At 37.1% G+C, this 20,043-nt stretch overlaps 1 protein-coding gene across 1 annotated transcript in view; it reads right to left on the reverse strand.

Annotated features, from left to right (window-relative positions):
* Nucleotides 1-1,459: 1,459 nt before the first annotated feature.
* Nucleotides 1,460-20,043, reverse strand: part of DNMT3L (DNA methyltransferase 3 like) — a 29,457-nt gene continuing 10,873 nt past the window's right edge. The window contains exons 4-14 of the mRNA XM_087721733.1: nt 15,696-15,767; nt 15,007-15,051; nt 14,316-14,395; nt 12,828-12,940; nt 11,943-12,114; nt 10,293-10,383; nt 9,183-9,271; nt 8,117-8,192; nt 5,557-5,696; nt 3,503-3,588; nt 1,460-1,761 (exon numbers count right to left, since the gene is read on the reverse strand). Coding sequence (XP_087577859.1) covers nt 1,617-1,761; nt 3,503-3,588; nt 5,557-5,696; nt 8,117-8,192; nt 9,183-9,271; nt 10,293-10,383; nt 11,943-12,114; nt 12,828-12,940; nt 14,316-14,395; nt 15,007-15,051; nt 15,696-15,767 — 1,109 coding nt within the window. The 3' untranslated portion in view covers nt 1,460-1,616. The remainder of the gene's footprint in view (nt 1,762-3,502; nt 3,589-5,556; nt 5,697-8,116; nt 8,193-9,182; nt 9,272-10,292; nt 10,384-11,942; nt 12,115-12,827; nt 12,941-14,315; nt 14,396-15,006; nt 15,052-15,695; nt 15,768-20,043) is intronic.

Consider the following 20,043-nt stretch of genomic DNA (forward strand, 5'->3'; position numbering starts at 1 on the left):
GCAATGCCTCACATGCCCTGACAAATGGCTCTGTGTGCCACCTGTGCCATGCATGCCATAAGTTCGCCATCACGGGTCTAGCATTTTCAAAAGACTAAGCCTGTGTATATAAGGAACTCATATAAGACTTGGAAAGTCTATGGAAAGCATAAAATTACCCATTATGTATAGGGAGATGTAGAGGGACGTAGTGGTTCAGTGGCTAAGATGCTGAACTTGTCGATCAGAAAGATAAGCAGTTCGGCGGTTCAAATCCCTAGTGCCACATAACAGAGTGAGCTCCCATTACTTGTTCCAGCTTCTGTCAACCTAGCAGTTCAAAAGCATGTAAAAATGGTGGGAAGGCAACAGTGTTCCATGCACCTTCGGCATTTAGTCATGCTGGCCGCATGACCACAGAGATGTCTTCGGGCAGTGCTGGCTCTTCGGCTTTGAAACAGAGATGAGCACCACCCCCTAGAATCAGGAACGACTAGCACATATGTGCGAGGGAAACCTTTACCTTTATCTTTATAGGCAGGTGTTCTGTAGAAAACAGTTGTTTAGGGTTTTTTTGCAGCAAGATACAATAGTCATGATGCGCAATGCCCAGCAACGCGGGGAGATAAATACCCACACTATTCTAAACAATCCACCCACCATGAACCATATTGCTGATGAAGTGCCTTAGATCATATCACACCAAAATTTCTGTGAGGACAACAGGAAAAGCATTCCTTTCAAACTAACATCGCTAAAGACAAATTTAAAGTGTAGATTAGGGTTGAATTGAAAGAAATGTCACAAAGAAATGTTATATATAAAAAGGTTACTGGGTATATTCATGCTGTAGTTAGGAGGACATTCAGTAAGCGTGAGTCCTCAGTCAAGAGAATTTAGAATAATATGACAAGAAGATTTCACAAGCTTTATAGGTATTTATTTTTATGAGACTCATCATAAAGAATTAAATTATTTCTATTTTAAGAGCAGAAAACATTTTATTACAGTTATTTAGATATATATCAATGCAAGTATGATCTTTTCATTGTTTATCATTGGTCATTTTCCTTTTTATTTTTCCTATGAGACATTTGGAATCATGAATTATGATATTTCTATGTTTATCAGGGCATTCTGATATATATATATATATATATATATATATATATATATATATATATATATATATATATATATATATATATATATATATATATATATATATATATATATAATATTTTAAAATTTAAACTTGCATTTACTAACTTAAATATATTCAGCATGAAGTTATGCATGTAACTTCCCAAAAAAGAAACACATAGTTTGTATATATGTGGGATGAAAAACGATTTAAACTGAAATTTAAAAGGCAATAGTTGGATGACATAGCAATAATATGTCTATAAATGTTTTTAAACCATATTGCAAACAGATTAGGAGAAGAAGAGCTTGATCAGTAGCTTGATGCAAATGAATCTGGAGATGAAATTATGTTCATCATGAACATAATTGTTATAAACAAATACTGAAAATGATCTTCATATTGAACATAATTTCATCTGCACAGCACGATATGTTTTAAAAGTCAGATTGCAAAAGTCACCTTTGCTTTGGATTCAAGGCAAAAGATTGACTTATGAAAAGGCCCTAAAATAGTCTTTCAAAGGAACAAAAAACTCTCTAATCAGTGTGGCAGGACGTTGAGGGAAAATTCTAGATCTGCAAATGTTGTCTGCTAAGAGAGATAAATCCATGTTCAATGCTGAAGCAGAGTATTTGCTAGAAAGGAATCAGAAAATGTTTATGTAACAAAAACAAAAGCACATGAAAAAGGCAACAAAGCACATGAAAAAATCTACATATTTTCAGTGGGCTGTTCAGCATTTCACTTACACTTTTATTTTATCTTAACATAAAGGATTATCCTGTTTTCTACTTGGGCCATTTTACCTTTGGAGATCTTATAAGGCCTCACTGTGCAATACAGCATGTAGTTCTACATTTAAAGATGCTGATGCCAAATTCATGACAAAAAAATGTGTCTGGACACCAATATGGTAGGTAGATTTTTCCCCCTTCTTCCAAGCATGTTCCTCTTCAGTTTTGCATGTGTTAAAAGCACAGAACTTCTCTGGCCAAAAAAAGGTGGCTTTCTAATGCACCTACTGTAGAAGAGGAAATTCTTTCTCCTTTCTCCTTTGTATTGTTGAATAAAGTACAGGTAGTCCTCAACTTACGATTACAATTGAGCTCCAAATTTCTATTGCTCAGTGAAATATTTGTTAAGTGAGTTTTGCTCCATTTTATAACCTTTCTTGCCACAGTTGTTAATGAATCACTGCAGTTGTTACATTAGTAACATGTTTGTTAAGTGAATCTGGCTTCCCCATTGACTTTGCTTGTCAGAGGGTTGCTAAGGTTCACAAAACATGCTCACATTTAGGATACTGCAAACATCTTAAATCAGTTGCCAAGCACCCCTAATTTTAATCAGAATTCTGCAACTGTTGTAAATGTGAAAAACAGTCATGTCACTTTTCAGTGCTGTTGTAATCTCGAACAGTCTCTAAAACAAACAAGGACTACCTGTACACCCTTAGAGATCAAAAAAAAAAATATATAGAGCAAACATTGCCCTTGTCTATTAGAGAAACTTCTGGTAGAAAAACGAAGCCAAACTGTAGCCACAATTCCTCAAAATGAAAATGACTAGTTGATTCATATTTTCAAATGTTATTTATTATAAACAATATTGTACCCTGTTGTTTAGTCTCATTTTATACACTTACTCCATTTAGAGAAATTATATTGTAGTTCTCATGACATGGAAATGCAGAAAGCCAAATTATATTTAACAAAGATAATTATACAAATTAAACTACATTGGTTCATCTTTTCTTGCTAATGCTATATATTCATATGACACATATTTGGAGAATAACGGCAAAATTTCAAAATTACCAAGAGTTACTTTATATAGTTAGCTAAAGCATTCTTGGAATCATCCTTTAGCATTGGTAAATTATTAAACTAAATAAGGTTGTTGCAAACCTTATCTACTTACCACCCACGGATGTGTTGTAGGAATTGATTTAAACTGGAATATGACTTGATCGTCAAATAATAAAAGTTTTGTGTGAGAGTTCATACAAAATATTATCTAGCTTCCCCTGGTTCATTTACCAATATCTATAGTTCCTGGGAATGAAAGGCACAGTAATCCAGCAAAATATCTGGAGATGAAATAGTTTACAGCACACTGTTGTTAGGAGATGTGGGAGAATGCTGTAATTCATGATATTTATCAACATTCCAGTTTACAGTAGGTATGTACAAATTCAGGCACCTTAGCTGTATCTAATTCTGAAAAATTGTTACTGCAAATTTGTTATTGCTTTTTTAAAGTAAAAAAAAAAAGCAAAGAATTGTTAAAGAGGATTTCCTAAATTATTTACAACACTTTACATTAATTCAGTTTTAAAAGAACATGCTAAGTTAAACTGAGAAACAAATTACTCACCTATTAACAGATGGAATGTTGCTCCAGATACGCACTGCATTCTGGACATTGCTGTCATCTTGTTTATATCTGAGAACTGCTTCCATCTGTAAAACAAACATATTTATACCTCAACCATTAGTATGTCCTCTCCAAACAATGACCATTCCACATAATACAGAACTGTAGGTAGTCTTCGTCTTACTACTATTCATTTATCAGTTCAAATTTATGATGCTGCAGAACAAAGGGACTTATGATACTTCTAGCAGTGCCCCCATGGTCATGCAAACAAAATTTGGGCACTTGGCAATATGCCCACTCTTATGACCAACTGCAAGGATGCTGCAGTTCCCTCCTGCCTATCTCCCCCCTCCCATTCCATCCCTCTGCATTCCTGTAGGTCTTGGGCCTGCTTTTGTGCCCCTGCTTCACAGACTCCTTCCCACCCTTAATTTTAATTTTTGGTAGATTTTCAGGAAACAACTGCTTCACTGCATGGTCTATTTAAACAGTGGAGGCCACGTGACACTGTCTTGGAAATGTGCACCATTTTGGGAGTGACCACAATGAAATGCCACCCATTTCCTGAATGGTGCCATGCAGCCTTCAGGAAGGCTGAAGGATAGAGCAGGCCAGCTATTGGGATCATTAGATAAAGTAGTTATGTGAGCACCAGTGACGTGCAGTCAGGGGAGGCAGGGGAGGCAGAGCCTCACCACTGTCATCATGAAAAGAAAAATAAATATAAAAGAAAAAGACTGCCAGAGTCACAGTGGCTGACTCTGCTTAGTGCTTAACTGTTTAAAAAAGCCTCTAAAAAAGTGCCCTCTACAGGAGGAGGTGGGAGAACCACGTGCCTCATTTAGTCTGACTTTATGATCACTTGAGCAGAGTTAAGCAAGGGTTAAAAGCTGAAAAATTCCTTATGTAGATGAGGCACGTGGTTCTCTTGCCTCCTCCTGTAGAGAGCGTTTTTTTAGAGGCTTTTTTAAACAGTTAAGCAGAGTCATCCATTGGGGATTCTGGCAGCAGCTAGCCCAGCCTGACCTCAGCAGCTCTTGCCTTTTTCCTTTACATTTTTACATTTTCATGATGGCAGGCGAGAGCAGAGTTGAAATCCTCTGTGAAACTGAGCTGGAAAAAGTATGTGGGTCGGAGGGAGGGAGAGGAATTCTGAGCTGGTGGGCTGCCACTTTCTTTTGCCCGCTTCTGTGTCTGCGGCAGCCGCAGACACAGACACAGAGGCAGGCAAAAGAAAGCGGCAGCCCACCAACTCGCCCGCCTGAGCTGGTGAGCTGCTGCTTTCTTTCGCCCGCCTGTCAGAGCTCAGGTGGGTGAAAGAAAGCGCTTTAGAGGACTGCCTCAGCAGCCACAAACCTCACCGCACGTCACCGGTGGGCACCTCACTTAATGACTATCATGACTTGTGACTGTAATAGGCAGGCTGCATTACAGTCATAAACTGACATGTACACAAGTTCATTTAATTTAGCCAGGAGACTTTGAGTTTTGGTTCTGATGTAGTCATGAAAGCTAGCTGAGTAACTTTGGACCAGTGTCTCTAAGCCCACAATATCAGGCTCAGGTAACAAGCAGGTCAGTCAATTCTTGTTGTAACCAATGGATCACTATTCAGTTGATCTGAAAAAAGCAGACCTTGCACTTGTGAAAAAATACTAAGAAGAAGAAATAAAGGACTTCCAATGATTACCATTTTGCTCTCAGCCTGTGGCAACTTTATCATGGGAGGGGACTTTGTGGATTGTCTGGGAAGCTGCGTGAAGTTTGCAGATCCCTGCACAAAGAGAATGTAGAACTGCTTTCCAAGACCATTTGTATGAGGCTTAGGAACAAACTGGGAATCAGCTTTAATGCAAGCTTGCTGTAACCACATGATTTTGCATTTGAGTTTCATTAGGATGAATTGAAATCTCTCCAGGGATGCATGCAGAGCCAATGTCATATTTTGTACTGTTCCAGTAAAAATCTACTGTATATGAATTTTAGGTATTTAAATACTTAATACAAACTCAGTTCATTCACTTCCCAATAGCAACGGATTTCCAACTTACCTGAAAAAAGCGAGAAGCTGCATCTCTCTCTTCTTCATCCAAGACAATGTTGTCTACAAATAGCCAAAAAAATGGCTTATTATTTTTTTCTTCAGGAGTTCCATACTGAAGTATACGAAAATATTGGTAAAAATACCAGGCTGTAGAAGGAAGAAAGAAGTTTGCTTTCTTGTAAATAGCTTTTGAAAATTATTTCTAAAAATAAATTACAGCCTTTTAAAAAAAGTGATAACTACTACATGATCTTTCTTAGTTGTCCAGAATTTTGGACCTTTTCAATAACATTCAGTTAGGGAGTTGTCTCACATCAGTAATTCACTGGCACATAATACGGGTAACCCTTATGACTGCAATTGGGACTGGGATTTTAATTGTAAGTCATGATGGTTGTAAATCAATCAAGCACTTGATCAAACCTAATTTTATGACTGCTTTTTGGGAAATCATTAAGTAAATCACCTGGTTGTAAATCGGGAAACACAAAAAATGCCAGAAACTGACAAAAAAATTCACAAATTGTAGTAATGTGACTATGAGATGTTGCAAGCTGTCATAAAAGTGTTGTCAAGTACCTGGAATTCAGTCATGTGACACAGGAGTTATTCCATTTTACAATATCTCATAGTGTTTTGTTGACTGGTCATAAATCAAGGACTACCTGTAATGTTAAGTTTTATGTATGTAGATTAGTGATCTAGCAACCTCTCTCAATTTTGGTGATTGTGAATGATGGAAGGTATACTCCTGGATCTGGAAATAGCAAGAAGTTACACCAAAACGGCATCTAGCTCTTTGGCTACTGCCACTAATGTCAATGGCTAAAATAATCCCACACAGCAGTGCTTTTCAAACTTTGGAATTTTAAGATGCATGGACTTCAACTCTCAGAATTTCTCATCCAATATGGATAGGATGCAGCTTGTATAAATTAGAATAATTTACTATACCTACGAAAGGGGAAAGTTGTTGTATTACTAGTAATTGGTTCATGTCAGCCATAGTTCTATAGTGTCAATTTCAACCTATGCTTATGGGCAATGATAAGAGAGAAGTGCATATTAAAATTCTTAAATTCATAAAATATAATATTGCTCTAATAGATTTATGGTACCCACCTTTTTTATTTGAGCCTTCAAGTCACTTTTGGACTAATAACTGGTCTGTACTAGTTCCTGCAGTTCACCTTGACAAGGTTTCTCAGAAGTGGTTTGCCATTACCTGCTTCCTAGGGCTGAGAATGTCTGGCCCAAATTCACCCTGCTGGCTTCAACTCTTAGGCACAATTCAGTCCCCAGGTTTCTAGCTTGATAGCCTTTACAACTACACCAAATTCTACTATGTAAATAATAGCCAATAACAGTGGGAACAAATGGGTTATGTCTCAACTAGGACTAAGATGATTCAGATTCAAGTCCCCACTCAGCCATAAAGACCATCAAAACAAGGCAGTCACCATTGCTGAGCTTAAACTGGCATATAAAACTTTTGTGAGAGTACACTAGGTTGCTGTCTTGAAATCCTACAGGGTACCAAAAAAATGAAATTGGTTTGTGATATGTGTTACCTTCACTTAGCAATTGCAAATACTGCAGTTCATCCCCACCATTGGGTAAAGGTGAACAGCATTATTTTTTATGTATACCCGACACTTTATCTGACAAAAAGATTTTATTCTACACAGAGAGAGAGAGGGAGGAGGGAGAGGGAAGGGGAAGAGATGTGCCAGTATAAGTGACTGGATCATCAGCTGTGTTTTCACTAGTGTAATCTGTGATTCAAAAGTGAATCTATCATTATAATTATTGGATGATCACAATGAGTTTATGGCATTGTTGCTGTTTTTGACATACAACTTCCAGGGTACCTCAAAATTGCTGTATTTCCTAAGAAGCCTTGAAGATGTGGTTCAGCAACATCTGGGTCCACTTTCCTTTTTCTCGCAATGAGGGCAACGTTAGTGCATGGAGGATTTGAGGGACCTTACTAGTTGTTGCTTTAATACCATGATGGTGAACCTATGGCATGCGTGCCACAGGTGGCACATGAATAAGGTGACCAGATTTTAACATTGGTAAAGAGGGACACCATTGACGGGGGTGGGGGTTCTTGATTAATTATTTTTTAAAAAATCGAGACTTTTTAAAAACACCGCGGGATGCGGGACAAATTGTTCAAAAGCGGGACTGTCTCGCCAAAAGCAGGATGTCTGGTCACCTTAGCAAAAGGGGATCACATTTCCTTGGGACACAGCAGTGGTCATAAATATGAGCCAGTTGCCAAGTTTCCAAATATTGATCACATGATTATGTGGATGCTGCAGAGGTCTTAACTGTGAAAAACAGTCATAAGCAGAGGTAGTATTCAGCCAGTTCTCTCTGCTTCGGGCAAACTGGTAGCGGCGGCTGCAGTAGGCTCCATCTACCCACCCCGACATAATGCGTAAGCACTGCGCATTCACAGACACGGTGCATATGAGCAAAGTGAGCACGTGTGCATGCTCACATTTGTGAACCTGTAGGATTCACCACTGGTCCTAAGTCACTTTTTTTAGGTTGCTTACCAGATGGATGTTTATAAAATTTTGCTACAGGAGGAGTTGAGCCAAAAATAAAATCAAATGGACCCCATTCTTCTATCTAGTAAATAAAATAAACCAGCTTTAGAAACTTGATTGGTTCATTAATTAACATACTCATCATTAATAATGCTGATCCACAAATTCGTATATTTAATGGACAAAAACAGTAATTTTCCCTAATCTACAAATCCCAATTAAAATGTATCATAATGGGTAAGACTCTGCCCACTGACAATAGCTTATTTCAAAAATTCAAATCTATTGCTAAATTATGAATATTAATTAAATAATCCATAATGTCCAACCCCTGGTATAACAGCTGCTTAAAAACAACATTCTATGCCTTCCCCTAAAATCCTCTCACTAGGTACCTGAATGAGTATAAAAGCCCAATACCTACAGTACTTTTATTTTATTGTGGGAGGTGCATCCAACTCTCCCTACCCAAACCTATGCCTCTTACTCAGTTTATGCTTAAAATCCAATTTTTCCTCAAGTTCACAACAGTTGTATAGTTCTTCTCCTGGGCATCCAGTAACTCCAGCTGTTACTGTACACAGATCTCAGTTCCAGTCAGGTTCAAAGCATGCACTAAATCTCCCTCCATCCAGAGGTGGGTTGCTGCTGGTTTGGCCTGGATCGGTAGTAATGGTGGCGAGAGGCTCCTCCCACCCACCCAGATGCTTCTGTGCATGCACAGAAGCATTGCGCCCCCGAACTGGTAGTAAAAAATTACCAACCCACCTCTGCCTCTATCCCACTGTGAATGACTATATTTTGTGTAGTAGGGTATCTTCAAATTCAGCTTTTGTTTCTATCTTTAACTTTTCTTTCTCTTGCCACTGTTTTCTTCCAAATATTCAATTCCCCATTCTACCTTCTTTCAGCTTGCCCTCTTATCAACTCTACTGTACAAAAAGTAATCCCCAAAATAATCAACAAAACAATCCACATAGTGTAATAAATCAATGCAAACATCTCCCACTCTTAACAGTATGCTGACTATTATCTTGAAAAATAAATTTTGTATAAAGCATCTTGTACTTACATTTGTTCTTATCACATCTGTGGCATCGTCCATGTACTTTAGGTACCCATTGCCTCTCCTTTCCCCTAAAAACCCAAAGCTTTTCAATTCTGGAGAGATGAAATGAGAAGTGCAAAACACCTTAAGTATAATATATGATCTCAGTTTGTCTTGGATATATATGAAGCTGCCTGTTAAAGCCAATTAAACTCTGTTAAACAACATGGAATGAGGAAGGTGGTTGCATGTATGTATAGTATTCTCCTGAGTATAATAATAGAAGAATACAGTTCACATAAACAGCAGAGTTCTTAGTGGATTAAATTAAATATTGTCCCTTTATTGGTATGTGTTTAGCTATTAATTATTCTCAGATCTGCTAACCAGACAATATTTACATAGTGGTTTTTTTGACTGACTGATTATATTCATTTACTCAAAAATGAAGGTTGATGACACTTGTAGGTAGTTGATATTTTTCATAATAAATGAAATTATTTCAGTAGGAGTTAAACTGAAATATTTCTTACAGAAACTAATGGGTTCAATGAGTATGCCATTTATTTTTCAATGAACATGGAATGAAGCAAATGTTAATTTAAAAAGTAGCATTCAGAAGGCAATATTGCATGCAATTTGTGTGTATGGTGTGGGGAGGACTTCTATAACTACCTACCTCATTTACCTTCTTGCAAATGAAATAGAAGCCCAGAAACATTTAGGCTAATGTGGTTAGTTCATGATGTAAATTATCCTTCATAAAGATTTATAAAGAAACAGATTTGGAAAAGTCCAAAGGTACAGTATCCTGCACAAAGATCTAAAGCAGGGATGTCAAACTCCCAGCCCATGGGGCAGATGCGTCATGTACTGGCCATGGCCACACCCAGTTTAGCAAAGGGGGGAAAAGTCATGATACATGATGTGACAATGCCATGACGATGCACGTTTGACACCCATGATCTAAATAATTCCTGCTGGTAAAATGCAGACTGCAATGAGCAGAGAACACAATTGATAAATGGCTTTGCAAGACAGCTGGCTCCCAATGAGTCAAGAGAACTCAGAAAGTTATAGTCTACTGTATGTGGATAGAGAACTATGTCTATATTACTGTACCTATTTACTTACCCTCTGTAATATTGTCAAAAAGTGAAAGCACGTGGATTGACTTTCTCTCCCATGGAGACAATAGCTGATATATCCATATATTAGGGCTGTTCTAACACAATCAATAAAACAAATATTTGTTAAATATTTAATTAATCCAATAACAACAATTACAAGCTCACACATTTTCTCTTATTTTTAGAACTAGTATTTCAATTATTACATATATCACATGAGTACAATAAGGCTACATCAGGTTCAATAACACAATTTAAGCATTCTGTTAGATCATTTTGATAATTATTGCACATTTTATCATACCTATATTTAATGCTAGTTTATTAAAATATCTACCTTTTTGGACAGTTTTAAGTGTCTTTATGTTAACAGAATCTTTATAAAATATATTTTAGTATAGTCTCCCAATCATATCTGAATGTGGCTGTGACTGAAAATATGTGGTTGAAAGGATTGCAATTTTTACTGTGTTATAATTTTATAGATAATTTTATAAAATGATGTACTATAGATATATACCACCATCAAAATTGCCTAGATGAATGTATAAATGGAGTTCAAATTTATGTTGGAAATGTGAACAACCAGAAGACACATTTTATCAAGCTTGTTGGATGTGTAAAAAGCTAAAAAAATATATGGATTCAAATATACACACTGATTTAGAAAAAAATTAAAGATTAATATACATTTGAGACCAGAGGTTTTTCTTTCGGATTGATGGAAATATTTGGCCCTACCCACAATGGAGGAATGGTTGATGAAAGATAATGCAACTTGCTGAAATGGCTACATTGGCTACTTTTATAAAATAAAAAACAGAACTAAATTTATTGCTGATGAGAAACCTGTTATGGACTTTTGAAGAGAGTTTAATTGTAACCTTAGAGTAAGAGGTAAATTTGTAATTGTGCTTATAACTATTATAAAGAAAATACTATCTTTTTTCTTTGTTTTGTATTTTGCTTTTACTATTTTATCTTACAATGTTAGCTTTTTCTTTGATTTTTTTCTATTCTTTTTTCTTACTTTATATTAATATGTATTCATTTTTATATTCCTTTAAAAAAATATTTGCTACAAATATCAAATACTAAAAAAAGAATGTTGCTTGATTATACATTAAGAGCAATACAACAGAATTGGGCATGCTTCCTATGCCCTCAACTAGGTCTCAAAGACTACCTGCCTCTCTTTAGCCTCTTACGAGTGAACTGGAGGTTTATGAAATTAAACCAGCCATTCTGAAAAATCTTTCATTTAAAAATAGATGCATTTTCTAGATGTTCAAAATTCAGAACTACAAGATTTTACAGGACATGAGAATTGACAAGATAGGAAAGATAAGGATTATAAATGCTCATTTGCTTTTGAAGTTATGATATCTATCTAGCCAGAATTCATAGTTGTAAAGTGTCAGCTGAAAGAGTGTGCTGCCACTTGCTTCATGTATGAAGGGTGTTCTACATTTCTTCAACTTTCTACATTTACATCATCTACTGATAAAACAATGATTGTATTCTCTGTCTGAATAGCATCCCTATCAGAAATCAATTAATTTAACTAATTATTCTGTGTAAAATCCTCTACAAAAATTACAGTTAATTTAAAGCCAAGCAATACTTGAATGTTTTTAAATGAGTTTTTCCTTACAGATTCTTGATCATAGAAATGTTTCAGAACTGCATGCCATTTTATTCTCCTCTTTAGCAATCCATTTACATATTGAGGTGCACACATGAAGCATATCCAGGTAGTTGTTTCTTTTATTTCTTCTGCACACCCAGGATAAACAAGGGTGTCCACACATTCTTCACAAAAGCATCTAAATAAATTTAAAAATAAAATTGTTTAAAGGCACAAAGTATTATTTTCTTGTTTTGTTCCCTGAACAGCTGAGCCTTGCTGCATTCTGTTAAGTATACCTGGCCTTTTTATAACATAGTTTGCTGGTCCCAAGAAGTGCTATTAAAATACCTTTGAGGTATTTTGTATGTTTGGCTATTTAAGAGTATACAAAAGACTCTTAAAATCTATTACAAAACTTTGGCACACACCTTATGTGGAGATCAGGGAGGAAGCATACTGTAAGTCCCAGCATACCTTGCCACTAACTGTGCTGATTGGGATTCCTAAACTCGTAATTCAGGAATATCTAGAGGTTTATATTTTATCTGCATTAGAGTTACTAATTGCCAAAAAAGGTGACATGAGTAGGGAATAGTCTTAACTGCAAAGATTAGTTGATGGGTTTTTTTTTCATGATGGTTCATTCCCTATTAGAAAGAGCACCACTTTCTACTTCATAACATTTTGCTGTCAAATAAGCACATCCAGCAAAATAGATGAATATTATGATATTAATTTTGATGATTTTTAATAAATAGGATTTCACATGCACCATCAAGTCAAGTCAAGTAAAAGAATATTTTATCCCCTCCCCTTTCCATTTAAAGTCTCATTGCAGAACAAAGACTTTTTCAGCTTCACACTTTGTAGCATTTTAAACTTTCATTTGTAGCATTTGCTATTGCTCACTTGTGACATGCTGAATGATCACACATTATTAGAGTTTTGCCCCAGCAGCAGATGGTACAATCAGCTTGGTAGCCATCATCATCACACAGGAAGAATCTTTCAAAAAACCTTTCCTTATAAAAAGAACAAGGACACAAAACGTATTTCATAATACTATTTTAATTCATAATACTATTTACTGACTACTATATGAACGTAATTCATAATATTGTTTACTCGTAATTCACACACATGCACACGCACATTTTAGCCTGTTATAAAACACTTTAAAATATTGTAGGCTAAAATAATTAGTCTCATTTTATAAATAGGAAGTGAAGTCTGAATATAGTTTACTTAGAAAGACTACTTGGATTGTTAGGCATTTCTAGTGATGCTGCAAATGACTACTGTAGTAATACTAAATAGGTATTACAAATAATACCAACACCGCTGATCATTCCCACTAGCTGCTTCTATTGCTATTTCAGTTAACATCTACAAGACATCCATTTTATTTTTATTTTCAAGGAACACTAATTGCTTCTCAGCCATATTACTTTCTTGACCCAGGATCAAGATATAAAATTGAGTAGTCTTAGCATTCTGATAACATCTGATCCTGTATTGATAGGTAACTTCTCCCAATAGTTTCATGTTTACAGCCTGTTGAATAGAATTGGAGAAAGCCCTAAATGCTGTGGCTTCAGATATTTCAGGGGCCTGAGATACATTCCCATCCAAGTTGACAAACTGCCCCCTCAAAAAGGAGAAATACACAACTCAGTGCCCCCCAGTGCTGAAGAATACCATGGTTAATGGGGAGGGAGGGGGAGAGGAGGGAGGGAGAGAGGGAAAGGGAGAAGGGGAGAGAGGGGGGAGAGAGGGAGAGAGAAAGAATACTGAAGGAGAATATTAGAGATCAGTTAAAATTCTTTAATCCAAATATACTATCCCAAGGAAATTAACAATGTCAGCTTAGCCATAAAATATTTAGAAGGCCAAGGAATGTTGATAAGTTAGGAATAATAAATATTGGGAGTTGAATAGAGCTTTCAGAAAGCAAAAATAACTCCCTGAAAAGAAAAGTCATGAAATATTACCCCTTTCTTCTTTCTAACCCCTTTAGTTTTATAATCCTGCCTCATTATCTCATGTTTGTACCCCATGATTTCATTGACCTTCCTAGGAATATGAGCCAATCAAATATTTGCAGTTGTCGCTAGCTGAAATATAGTAAATAAATAGGATTGCTTAATCTCCAGTTAATCACATTAAACACCAGAGTAGCAAAAAACAACTTTTGAAGCCTTTTGGAGGATTTCTGCAATCTCTTGGTCTCAGATAGTGCATCTCTGTGCCATAGAAGAAGGCTAGTATTAACTCTATGCCATGGCTAGTAATTCTTACATCCCAGAACCAGCAGAAAGATTCACTATGTTGGATGAAGGAGTATGACTCAAGCTAAAAGAACAGAAGCAGAAGTGATCAAGTTTGACAGCTACTCACCGAACAAGGAGCACACATTCCGCCATGAAACAAAGGATGTTGAGTGTGAATCTCAAACCCTCCACAGCATATACAGATTTCTTCAAACAAAACAAAACCAGGAAGATTTAACTTTAGTAATCTAATCTAATGCCACAGATTTCTGTGATTTGATAATGGGATTTAGCATTTTATAAGACACAGGAAGATTGGATTAAGACATAAAACATCAATCAATTTTTTAAAAAGGGATATGTGTATTAAAAAAAGAATTAAAAATGCAATGCTGCTTGAATAATATCCTTGTATAGTATTAATAGCAAATACAAATGTATTTGTACCTAAAATGTGTATATATTGTAAGTCAACATACTATCAACATAAACTTTATCGTATACAGAGTACTCTATTCTGTTGAATCTTTTTCAGAATTTGTTGGCAAAGATTAAGTATTTTTTTCATTGCCTCATTTTTTTGATAAAAATGAATAATAAAATGGGCATTGCACTGTATTAATTTATTTACAATCTAGGTGGAGAAAGAGCAAGTCCTGTCTACAGAACTCAGGACAACAATTTTAGAAGCTGTAATAATAAAATATCTTTTGGAAGCTGTTTAACTGAGGATAGATATCCCATTTACAGTAATTCATGAAAATACAGTAATAACAAAAACAACAATTGAATTAATAGGTAAAACATTAATATCTTACCTTCAATATGCCTCTCATTATATTTCACTTCATGTGCAATATTTTCTACAGAAAAAAGAATTGGCACTTTTCACATAGAGCTTTTGAATTAGTTTTCACTTGAATTAGTCTTTAATTCAGTGTAAAACATATATTGAATAGAATGTCTGTTAAATATTTTCTTTGAATTCATTTTTTAAAGGTTCTAAATGAGGAGGATCTTTCCGATCACAGGACAAATAGGTTCACACTCCACACCATTAAAGTGCAGAATGATAATAACAACGCAATGAGGTTTTTGTCATTTGTCTTCTACTGCCACACCCTACAGATACTTCTGTTTGTGATAGTTTCTTCCTATAGGCCAAAAGCCTTTTCTGCTTCATGTTGTGCTGTACAGCTACTCCTTTAGGAACTATTTCATGTAGCAACTGATTGCAATTATAGCAGTGATGAAAAAGTAACTTTGCAACCAATCCTCACATTTGCAAAATTAACAAAGGAAAATAAGATCATAAGCAGAGTTATGGTTTCACATAGTGATTGCTTCACTTAACTACCAAGTTGCCAGTTCCAATTGTGGTTTGCTGCAGTGCAAAATTACAGTCAATATACTCAGAGCCCATGGATGCAAAGTTTAGTTGCTATTCAAGGTGCACTGAGCAGAAGAAATGGTAATTCATCTTGGGAAAAACAAAATTAGATATTACCTTTACTTAACTTAGAGGTGCTTATTTCTTCCACAGAACTTGTAGAAATGTCAAGATCAGAAGTGTAGCTCTCTATTGATACAGATAAAGATATAATGAGGGAAAAGAAATTTCTTACATTATATAATAGTTTTAAGTAAGTAAGGTATATACAGCAAATCTTACTTAAAGCATTATCAGTTGTGATCATGTAAAATGTCTCAGAATTAAATTGAATTTCAGATCAAAATTACACTTGTGATAGGCTCCAACAGCCAGAATTCCCAGCCAAAACGCCTATGTTTATGCTGTATAGAAGTCTGGAACCACATTGAAGAAGCCTGAAAAAAATAATCAATTTATTTGAAATGTAGGAATTAGTCCACTTTATTTCCCCTGGAAACATGTTTGAACTTGGAGAGGTTTTGGAACACCTTCTTCTAGAAATTTTAATTATGCCTGAAAGTTATCAATGTAGAGAAATAATCAGTGAATCCTTCAGCCATTTTTAAGCTAATTCTCTGTCCCAACTCTATACCAATATGTCCACATCATGAGCAGCAACGTGTGCCAGTCATGGTTTTATAGGTTATACAGTGGGTCTTTCTCAAACTGTCATCCTCTAGATTTGTTGGATTACAACTCTAATAAAAAATAAATAAACAGATTGTGATGTCTGGAGATGATGGAAGTTGCAGTCTAGTTCAGTATCTCCCTAGGGAAAAAAAGGTGAGTATTGGTGATAGAAGATTAGATTCTCAAGGGAACAAAACTAACCCTTTGTAGACCAGACAGTCAATTCAGAGAGATATGTTGTCTTCCTGGAGCAAAAATCAAGGATATGGCTGAGAACCCCAACCAAAATAATAAAACCCACACCCTTTTCTACCCTTTTCTACTACTACATGTAGGGACCAATGAGACAAAAACAAACCTGAAAACAATATTGAATAAAAGCAGCTAGGCAAGAAAGTTAAGGTGTTAGGTAGTTTTTGTCATCTGTACTGCCAATGAAAGGTCAACATCCAGTAAGAGAATAAAGGATTCTAGAAGTAGACCAATGGTTAAAGGGTTGGTGTTGCCAAAAGAACTTTGGATTCCTGAACTATGGTCTGCATTACCTCCACAATGGGCTTTTGGCAAGGGATGGGTTGCACCTCACAAAAACTGGGAAGAATGTTTTTCAGAAAATGAGTGGCTCAAATTATCAGGAGGGCTTTAAACTAAAATTGAGGGAGGAGTTGGGTTAAAAAACCCAGACCCCATAAAAGAGGACGTGGAGTGCACTATATGTAAAAGACCACTATACTGCTACAGAAATGCATGAAATATATATATATACACACACACACACACACATACACACACACACACACACACACACACACTGCTCCTGGAAGCACGAAGCCGAGCAAACAAGCCTGAAGATGACGAATGAGACTTTGTCGAAACGTCGCCAAGACTCTTCCAATTTTACGTGGGAGAAAACCCGAATAACCAAAGACCTACATATATATATATATATATATATATATATATATATATATATATATATATATATATATATATATATATATGTGTGTGTGTGTGTGTGTGTGTGTGTGTGTGTGTGTGTGTGTGTGTGTGTGTTTGTGTGTGTTTGTGTGTGTTTGTGTGTGTTTGTGTGTGTATGTATATATGTGTGTGTGTGTATATATATATATATATATGTGTGTACATACATACACACATTGCAATCTCTAGAATTTAAAATATATTTATATAATTCATATAAAATATAATCAGAGTGTAAAAACTACCATTAAAGAGATATCTGCCTTTATACACTATTAATCAATTTGGCCATTGCGCATGTGATAGGCACATCCACCCACCTCCCACCTGTAATTACCACTGTCATTTTTACTACAGGTTTGGTGGCCGAAAATTTTTGTGTCTTTGCCTAATGGCTAGCAGAGGCTAACAAAAGCTAAGTGAGCAATATATTTTAAGTTCTGGAGATTGCAATGTCTGTTTCTTCTTTTATAACTACACCTGGAACTTATATTTTTAGATTAATTCGATGTGTGTGTGTGTGTGTGTGTACACACACACACACACACACAGTCATACACACACACACACACACACACACACACACACACATATTCTGTTTTTTATTAACCATATATATAATCTCCAGAACTGTAAAGCCTACAAACTTGAAATTTGGTAGATATATTCCTCTTGGCTTCTAGGTGCTCAGTAACAAAGGATTTTTCAAAATGACCATCAGATTATTTTTATTTCTTATATTATTAACGTGCTTTGATGCTAAGGAGTTAGATGTTTTAATCCCCCTCTCAATCTGAAAAGAACTCTGTTCCAACTGCCACTTGGGCATCAGTGTGGCCAGCATGTGACTCATCCGGCCTGCGGGCGAGGAGTTTAGACATTCTACCCTCCCTTCCCACCTGAAAAACACTCTGATGCTAAGGAGTTAGACTGAGAGAGAGAAGGGGATAAGATAGGAGAGGCCTCTGTGGGGCATACCTAGGGAAAGAAGGAGATAAGAGAGAATCAATGGGGCCAGCCTGAGGGAAAGAAGGGAGATAGGAGAGGAGAGGCTTCTGTGGGGCCAGACTGAGGGAGAGAAGGGGAAAGGAGAGGATTCTGTCAGGCAAGCCTGAGGGAGAGAATGTGATAGGAGAAGATCAATGGGGCCAGCCTGAGCAAGAGAAGGGGAGAGGTGAGGCTTCCGTGGGGCAAGTCTGAGGGAGAGAAGGGGAGAGGAGAAGCCAACCGTAACAACTCATTAATTTTCAAGCTGTGTCAGTATAGATGACAAGCTCAAGATCCAGATGGATCTTGATCAGGGGTGGGTTCCTCCCGGTTCGCACCGGTTCTTGCGAACCTGTTCGTCAGTGAACCCGGAAGTAATTAACTTCCGGGTTCCTAGCTCCTAGCCCCTGTCGCTGGGTGCCTGCAGGGTTTTTCTTTTAAAAAAACGCCTCCCCGGATGATCTTGAAAACCTGTAAGGTTGCTTTGGAAGGGGACAGATAGGCAGCATTTCCCCCTGCCCCCCTCCCTGGGTGCCTGCAGCCTTAAAGCAGGCGTTTGCACAATAAAGAAAATCTCATGAGTGAGAGAAGTTCTTAATTGCTTTTACTGTGAAGTTTCAGAAGCTTCCAAGGCTACAGGCAATCAGGAATGGGGTGGGGGAATGCCTCGCAGGTTTTCAAGATCGTCTGCAGAGGCGTTTTTAAAAAGAAAACTGTCTTCTTGGGAGGGGGAATGGGCTGCGCTCCTGGTTCTGGGGATTCCCCCCTCAAAAAAGACCAGCTTCCCATCTCTCCAAATCTTGTGGCTTTTCAGGATTTTCTTTTTAAAAAATGTCTCTCCAGATGATCTTGAAAACCTGCAAGATTGCTTTGGAAGGGGACAGATAGGCAGATTCCCCCTGCCCCCCCTCCCTGGGTGCCTGCAGCCTTAAAGCAAGCGTTTGCACAATAAAGAAAATCTCAGGAGCGAGAGAAGTTCTTAATTGCTTTTACTGTGAAGTTTCGGAAGCTTCCGAGGCTGCAGGCAACCAGAGATGGGGTGGGGGACTGCTGCCTGTCTTCCTCCTCCCAAAGCAACTTCGCAGGTTTTCAAGATCGTCTGCAGAGGCGTTTTTAAAAAGAAAATGGTCTTCTTGGGAGGGGGAATGGGCTACACTCAGAGGAGCCGGCGCTTGGGGCACCCTGAAACAACGCATCCCCGCCGCCTCGTTCTACTCAGCAAGCGGGGACATCCCGTCTGTGCCCACTTCTGCTGCCACCACCTCCGCTCCCAAACGCAACTGTCAGCTGCGAGCAGGTGACTGAAGCTGCTGCTTGCAGTCATTTACGGCTGCAGATAGATTGTGCCTGAAGCGGGAAGCTCTTCACCCTGTGAGAGCTCCTCTCCAGCACTCCTAGTTTGGTAACATCATCAGTGCTAGAAGGGAGTGGGGTTGGGGGGAAGGAGGAGAAAGTTAGGACAAAAAAGAAAAAGATAAGGAGGGAGAGGACTGTGGGGTCCTTTGGTGTTCTCTGAACGTGGTAGTTTTTAATTAGTTTAGAGAATTTTTATTTATTTATTGTTTATAGAATGTTTATTACAAGAAATGTTATTCCTTTTTGCAAATGTTTTATTTGTGATGCAATATGTTGCTTTTAAGTGTTTAGACCAGGTTTATGTGTCTCAAAGTGGCTGCTTTTCTATGGGCAGGCCAGGTTTGTTGCAAGGCAGTGTGTTTCACCCTCCTTGTTTAGGTAATTCTGAGGTGGTTGATGGTTCTGTGAGTGCCTGTCCTTTATAATTTTCCACATTACCTTGATGGTTTTTATTCCAGTGACTTTGTCTTTC

Source organism: Thamnophis sirtalis, unplaced genomic scaffold (genome assembly GCF_051295495.1).
Source record: "Thamnophis sirtalis isolate CommonGarterSnake01/CBP01778 unplaced genomic scaffold, rThaSir2_p1.2 scaffold_8, whole genome shotgun sequence".
In the NCBI taxonomy this organism is placed as follows: domain Eukaryota; kingdom Metazoa; phylum Chordata; class Lepidosauria; order Squamata; family Natricidae; genus Thamnophis; species Thamnophis sirtalis.